The sequence below is a fragment of the Melanotaenia boesemani genome, chromosome 13 (genome assembly GCF_017639745.1).
Source record: "Melanotaenia boesemani isolate fMelBoe1 chromosome 13, fMelBoe1.pri, whole genome shotgun sequence".
NCBI lineage: Eukaryota > Metazoa > Chordata > Actinopteri > Atheriniformes > Melanotaeniidae > Melanotaenia > Melanotaenia boesemani.
Genome location: NC_055694.1, coordinates 16,084,904 through 16,092,330, shown reverse-complemented (window position 1 = coordinate 16,092,330; position 7,427 = coordinate 16,084,904). Strand labels below are relative to the sequence as shown.

The window sequence follows — 7,427 nt, the reverse complement described above, 5'->3', positions numbered from 1 at the left end:
CAGAGGTTGGTGGACAGCCTGGGACTGCTTTTGCTCCTTTTCTTTTTTCCCCTTTATCGTTGCAAAGAGAGACACATGCATAGCAACACATCAACTGCCCCCCGAGTAATGACATCCAGACTGGACTGAAATTAAAGAGAGGCAGGCAGAAAGAGGAAGTTAGGGGAGATAAAAGTTACCCGCTTTGATTGACAGGATGATTATGTGTATAAAGTAAGGCGATTTAGTGTGTTTAGCTGGATATAAAGATAGGGGAATCGAACCTTGCACTTCATACAGCAGAGATGCAGAAGCTATGGACAAATAGTTTATGGAGAAGGGGTGAATAAAGTGTACTCTGTATAAATACATGCCTCAAAACATCTGCTTCTCAACTCCCCTTTCATTTTTTGATGTGGGACAGGCAGAGGAGGAGAACGGGAGAGAAAACACAAGAAGCCAGCTACCCAGAACATCAAAGCCCCTGCCCTCAACGTGCAGGCCCTCATTAGTTCAGCTAGCAGAACCAACGAGACTTGTGATTGTGTTTGCTGGGGTGCATGCTGGCAGACACTTCAGAGGAAAGGCTCCTTTAAGTCATAACTCCCCACCCTACCTCTCCTGCCACCACCGAGCCCGCTGTAACCCCCCTGTAACCCTCTCCAAGTTCCAAACTCGGCCTTCTCCCCCACCAACCACTCCACCCCATAATCTGGTCTGCAGCTGCAAACATCTGTTCCTCTCTTTATTCCTCTGCCTTCACCACTGAATTGATAAACACATCTATTACCAGACCACTGACTGACACGCAACAGAGCGGAAGAGAGAGAGAGAGGCAAATGTTGGATTCACCTATGGCCGTAGGGCTGATTTTGGGGCGTCTAATTTAATCACACTGGATACAGGTGCAACATGTGATTAAATAGCCATGACAATATTTTTTTGTTTTGTTTAAAAAGGAGTGGAAAAGAATACACTCTTAATGTTTAAACCAACTAAAATACTGATTCAAGGCAAGGCAACTTTATTTATAAAGTGCATTTAAAAACAAGAAACTGGCCTGCACAATAAAAAAAATATATATATATACGCACACGAAGGCACACACAACATAAGTAAAATATTCAGAGAAATAGATTCAGTCTATGTTTTGTTGCCTCCTGTTTCCTCATTACCCATGACACAAAAGTGGCTGCTGCCAGGAAGTATCACTTGGCATCCTGTTACAGTCAACCATTTACTTATTCATTAGGATGATTCCTTTGTTAATTATTCAAACATGTTTGCCTGCAGACTCTTGCATTATGTTGGTTTAGCTGTTTAGATTTAGTATAATGGAACAAAACAATAAATTAAATAAGGTATGGTATGTAAATGATGTAATGAAAGCAATATTCTACAGCAAAAACAAATTATTTTTTTAAAGCACTAATCAGTTTTTAGATTTGGGGCATGGGAGTGGGTGACCTCCAAATTATGTCTTTTTAAATCTAGTGAATAAAAAATTCCAAGATACACACATTAATGTTCATTTTTGTCAATTACAAACTTGTGCAAATCCGCCAACATTTTATTAGAATGTGTGATTTTGTATATCAAAATACAGACTTTCAGAAAGCTTTTGATACAAAAAAAAAATATCATAATGTAAGTAATAAACAAAGAACATTCCTAGAACTTAAAAATATCTATATCAAAATGTATGTCATTTTCAAAGTGAAAGTGACTTATCTCCTCTACAGTGAAACCAGGAGATATTACATATCTCCTCTGTATAGACGTCTTTCTTTAAAATAAATGACACAATCATTTTAAACCTGGGTTTTATCCATTGTTCATGCACTTGTAGTTTAAGTCATTTGGAGTATATTGAGACAAATTACTTATGTGCATATCGCATCCATGTAAACAGTTGGGCGTTTTGTGTTAATATCTATCAGTTAAAAAAAATCACACACCCTTCATAAAATCATTTAATTAAAAAAAAAAACACGTAAAGCATCACATCATTTTGACTTTACTTTAAAATACTTCTTTCTTCTGTTTGAGGCCTTCCAGCCGTGATCTTGGCTTTTGACAAGTCATTGGGGATGTTAAACGTGAGCGGCGTTTGTAGCAATCCAAGTACCGCGAGAACACTTAGAGGCAAAAGCTTAACCTATCGCGAGACTAACATCCCGTCCTTTGCCTGCTGAATCCAGCTGGTATCCTGCCTGCCGTTGACGGGTAAGTGTGAATGAGATGCAAATGGTGAGAATACCCAAAGATGTATTCAAGTATGAAAGATGACCGCAGCACATTTGTCGCTATTTCAACTTCTTCAAACGTTTTTAGGAGGTACTGAACGACCGTTTAACGTCGACATTAGGCCGACTGCTGCGTTTGTCGTGACTGTACGCGAGGATTATATAGCAAACAAATTGTTCCGGAGATTTTTTTTTAAAATACCGAAACCATTAGCAGATATTAAAGTCAGCAAACTGCCCTTGAATGGCTATCATAATAAGCTTGAAAGAATGTGTTAAAACTCGTGAGCTGCTTGGACTGCAGCATCACTCGCTTTCCCCTTGCATTATGACAGATGTATGTGCGGTCACTGCAGCTGTAACACGCTAAGCTAGCAGTTCTTGGATTTGCAGTTAATATAATGAATAAATATTTAGTGATAGCGTACGTTCTTAGCTCGGAAATACTTCGTAATAGTAATAATCATACAAGAGGTTTTTCCAGAGAAAAGAGTGTCGCTCCACTGCTACATAAAGGAAATGTGATACATTTCTTGCATATCTAAATAGCCCCGTTAAAATTAAATGCACCTGAGGTGGAATGTGTTAGCATAAGTTAACAGTATAGCTGGAGTGTTAAAGGGCCCTTACCACAAAAGACCAAAGAAAGTGTAAATCCTCATCCTTCTTACTAGCTCAAAATTGCATCATACATACTCAGCCTTTTGTGTGATATGATATATAAATAGTTTGTTTTGGTGGCATTTCTTCACTTGCCACTAAACAGCAGATAAGGTGGTTAACTTGCACCACATGAAAGCTGATCCACATAACAGAGGGCCAGTGTGGAAGCATGTTTTCCCAGTCAGCTCTCACAATCGCATCAGCCACTTGGTTAGGTGTGAAGTGTGTTTTTAACTAGTTTTCCTCTGAGATCACTTCAAACCCAAATGAGCTGCTACTGTTAAAAGTTAAAAATCTGCTTTCAAATCACATCACTTTTTTAAAATGTATTTTGATCTTTTAAATATAGTTCACAGTTTATTAATCATACCTTGGTGTTATGTATAGACAGTGGTCTGAACCGACACAAATTGTACAGTTCTGTTACAGTTGAAGTGAGAGCAGCCAGTCATCATGGGAAACATCTTTGGGAACCTGTTGAAGAGCCTGATAGGCAAAAAGGAAATGAGAATTCTCATGGTTGGGCTGGATGCTGCCGGAAAAACAACCATCCTCTACAAGCTGAAGCTGGGGGAGATTGTCACCACCATCCCCACAATCGGTCCGTCAGGATAAGATTGAAGGTTACTGGCATTGGTTTAAATTTTTTTTGTCAATTTGTCCATCCACTTAATTTTGATTTGCTTTCTATTCAGGTTTCAATGTTGAGACAGTGGAATACAAGAACATTAGCTTCACTGTGTGGGATGTGGGTGGCCAGGATAAAATCCGTCCCCTGTGGAGACACTACTTCCAGAACACACAAGGTGAGCTAGGTCAACAGCTTCTTAGATGATACACCAGTCAGCTACATAGGATTTAACAAAGCTTCTTCATTCTTGAACTTGCAACACACGCTCTCTCTCAGAACTTGGGGGTATTATCTGACTAATACTTTCGATGAGGTCATTTGCGTGCTAACTATTTTAAATTTTCATCATCATTGTGACATTGAAAATTTACCTCACAGCAAGAAGGTTCACTGCTCTAAGTCTTAGCTGGAGCTTTTTAAGGAGTTTGCATGTTTTCTTTTGTGCAGGTGTGGGTTGTCTTCTGGTACTTTGGCTTCTGGCCAATTCATGCATGTTAGATGAATTTATGGTTCTAAATTGACCCTAGGCATGGATGCAAATGTGCATGCTTGCTTGTTTCTGTGTTGTTCCTATGATGGAGTGGTGACCTGTTCAGTGTGTATTTCACCTCTACCATGTGGCAGCTGAGATGGGCTCCAACAGAAAATGAATGAGGTATTACTATAATTTGTGCTTCAGGTGAAGCAGACTTGATGTGTAACTTTTAAAAAGTTTTACAGCTCTATTTTTCTTCCTACAGGTTTGATCTTTGTGGTAGACAGCAACGACCGTGAGCGGGTCAATGAAGCTCGTGAGGAACTGATGAGGATGCTAGCTGAAGATGAGTTACGGGATGCCGTTCTTCTTGTCTTCGCCAACAAACAGGTATAACTGCACTTCATTCCATATATTCCTGTTCAGATTCCTGTTCATGTGCTCTCAGCTGAGGCTTTCCTGGCTGACATTCTGTATCACGTGTTTTTGTTCAGGATCTGCCCAATGCCATGAATGCTGCAGAAATAACAGACAAGCTGGGCCTTCACTCCTTACGCCACCGCAACTGGTACATTCAGGCTACTTGCGCCACCAGCGGGGACGGCCTCTACGAGGGCCTGGACTGGCTGGCCAATCAGCTGAAGAACAAAAAGTGAAGAGCCGGGACAGAAGATTGGGGAAGAGCCTGGGTGCCAGCTCCAGAGTGGTTATAGTAGGTCCGTTGTGTATACATAAAGAGGAAATACTGAAAAACTCCCAGGGGGTGACCCTCAATGGCTTTCCCCCCAAAGTCTAATTTAAAAAAAAATCTTGACTGATTTATTTGACCTATTTCGATTTCTGATGAACATTTTTAATCATTTATAAACCAATGGTGTCAAAGTTGACTTAAATAATTTACACTTTATGAAGTGAATGCATAAATATTTGGATATAATAGCATAATGTTACTGTGAAGGTGTTGCTAAATGAACTTCCCTGTCTTTGCAGTCTGTGACCTTTATTATACATTTAAAGATAATGAACATTAAAACATGATGAATTTCGACTCATCATGGCAGAGCAGCCTTCCCTTAGACAACATAAACTTGGTGTAAATGATAAAGAATGTCAGTAGTATAGTGGGAGTACTATTACTCTTTCAGAATACTGTTTCATTGATTGAAAGCAGTTTATTCTAACAGATTCAGATAAATGTTATTTAATAATTTATTGTCTAAACAAAGGTTTTTACTGCCACCAATCAACTTGAATTAATCGAAATTTGGTATGATTTTATTTTCATTTATTTATTTATTTGTAAGAAGTCTGAATTCTGCTTATATACTGGATAGTTATTGTCCAGATTTATTTGTTCATTTGTGTGTTTTTATCTTCTAAGCGCATAATATTATTTCTCTGCCCATATTGCAATGTGCATTTACTGTTACGGCAGCTGGCAAAGAAAAAAAAAAACAAAAGGGAATAAAAGAAGCCCCAGTATAAGTGTACATTATTGCTTCCCAATCTGCATGGAGACATCCCAGCACTGCCTCATGGGCTTGTAAAGAGCAGTGAACTACTGCAGGCCTCTGCTGTAAATAAAGATTTGTTTTTTGAGGTGTGATATCTAAACTAATGGAGGTGACACACTATACCAGCTCCGTGGCTTAGAGAAAATGCTGCTATTGGCCTGCCCTGTGGAGAGTGATGCAGCACAGCATGCAATTGGCAATATTAGAGCTGACATGGTTTTGAATGTCTGTTTCTTTTGAAGTTCTTTGTTGCTCCATATTCGTCAAAGATCTCACATTGTTTGTCATCCTGATTTATTCATCCTTAACTGGCCTGAAATTACATTAAATTACATGTGCTTCTGAGGTTAACCAAATCTCTGTGTGTGACGTTGCACAAAGTAACTAGTTGGTGTACAAAATGTAATGTCTCTTTTTTTCTTGTGTTTTTGAATGGAGTGATTTGTCATTTAGTTGATGTTTAGTGGGGGTTTTTTCTTAATTTGCTTATACGATCTGCTCATTTTCTTTAGTTTTCGCACATAGTTTGAAAAAGAAGAGGATGGTAGTAATACTGCATCATAAGGCATGTTAATATTGTACAAGATCTGTAATAAAAAGTGAATTAAACTGTAATAGGCTGTTTCCTCAGACTATATTTGTTAGTCTAAATCACTGCTGCTGGTTGGATCAATGCTGTACTAATAAATGTCATGGAGTTTGTGTAAAGTTTACCAGAAAACCTTCTAATATGCAAAAGCATGCTTTTCTATGTTTGCGCAACTGTATATATGTTTATGTAACTAAAGTATTCCATGGTGTTCTCGGTTAAATTGACAGTGCAGTTGATGCAGCAGTGGTGGGGTTGGTGTGTTGGCAGATAACTGACAGCAGCTTGTATGTGTGTGAGTGTGACGTGTTATCTATCATGTTTAGTTTGGTGTGAAAATTGTTTTTGTGGCCTTATTTCGCCAGTGGTTATTTTCTCTTTGACAACAGGTTTGTATGTGGGAATATCCAGCATTCAAGTATCTCACCTATGATCTGTGAAAATGTCGTGGCTATAGCTCCCTCTTTCAGTGATGATTAGCGGACTTCAACCTGCAAATTAAGAAAAAGAAAACTGGACAACATTCCAATTGATATGTCTCCAGAATCTAAAGATTTAACTTATGTGATAAAGCAAAGTAGAATATTATAAAGAGATCAGAAAAGAAAAACAACCCAAACTGGTGCAAAAGTGTTTAATGATTTGGTGATTCCTGGCACTTAGGTGATCAATAAAAGACCAAAATATGCATTTGTTTTGCCTCACTTGTGTTTTTATTATGATTTTTTTTTGCTTATTGCTTTAATCAAATTGTTGGATAACTGCTAGATCTCTTTATGTAGCATTTATTTATTCTTCCTTGAAAAATAATTCTCTACATAAGCAAAACATTTTAATATTTCACCCAGTTGATAGAAAAGTCTTACTCTCAGCAGATGAATAGGAATCATCCTTGATGTGAACTATTCTTTACATGCATCATTCTGCACTTGAGGGTCAGGCATTGACTAGTAAAAGTAGCACTTAATGTTTAAACAAGATTTTGATTTAATTACTTTTACTTAATTCTAATTCATTTATTCTAAAATGTTTAACAGTTACCAATTAAAACCAAAACTCCAGTTAACAGAGGCAGGGAAAGAACAGGTCAAACAGGTGGGAAGGATGTGGCTCTACGTTGCCTTTCTCCTTTGTCCTCTCCAAAGTGCTTGTATCGAGAAAAGTTTGGCACAGTCAGGTAGTTTCCTTGTGGACTCAATGCTCTCCAGAGAGAGTCATTTTGTCTGAATCTATCAGAGGAGCATGTAGGGGAGAATGCTGCTGTGTCTCCAAGGGTGTGACAGCAGTATGTGAGTCGGAGTGGCTCTCAGGGCCACCAGCCCCCAGGGCC

At 38.6% G+C, this 7,427-nt stretch overlaps 1 protein-coding gene across 3 annotated transcripts in view; it reads left to right on the top strand.

The window, feature by feature from the left end:
- The window catches only part of arf3a (ADP-ribosylation factor 3a), a 28,042-nt gene extending 21,255 nt beyond the window's left edge, over positions 1 to 6,787 (top strand). The window contains exons 1-5 of one of the 3 annotated variants that reach the window (XM_042003515.1): positions 2,127 to 2,205; positions 3,307 to 3,489; positions 3,584 to 3,694; positions 4,260 to 4,384; positions 4,489 to 6,787. In XM_042003515.1, coding sequence (XP_041859449.1) covers positions 3,342 to 3,489; positions 3,584 to 3,694; positions 4,260 to 4,384; positions 4,489 to 4,650 — 546 coding nt within the window. In that variant the 5' untranslated portion in view covers positions 2,127 to 2,205; positions 3,307 to 3,341 and the 3' untranslated portion in view covers positions 4,651 to 6,787. Of the gene's footprint in view, positions 1 to 2,126; positions 2,206 to 3,306; positions 3,490 to 3,583; positions 3,695 to 4,259; positions 4,385 to 4,488 lie in introns of those variants that run through there. The other 2 variants (XM_042003516.1, XM_042003517.1) reach the window with 2 other exon arrangements.
- Positions 6,788 to 7,427: the final 640 nt, after the last annotated feature.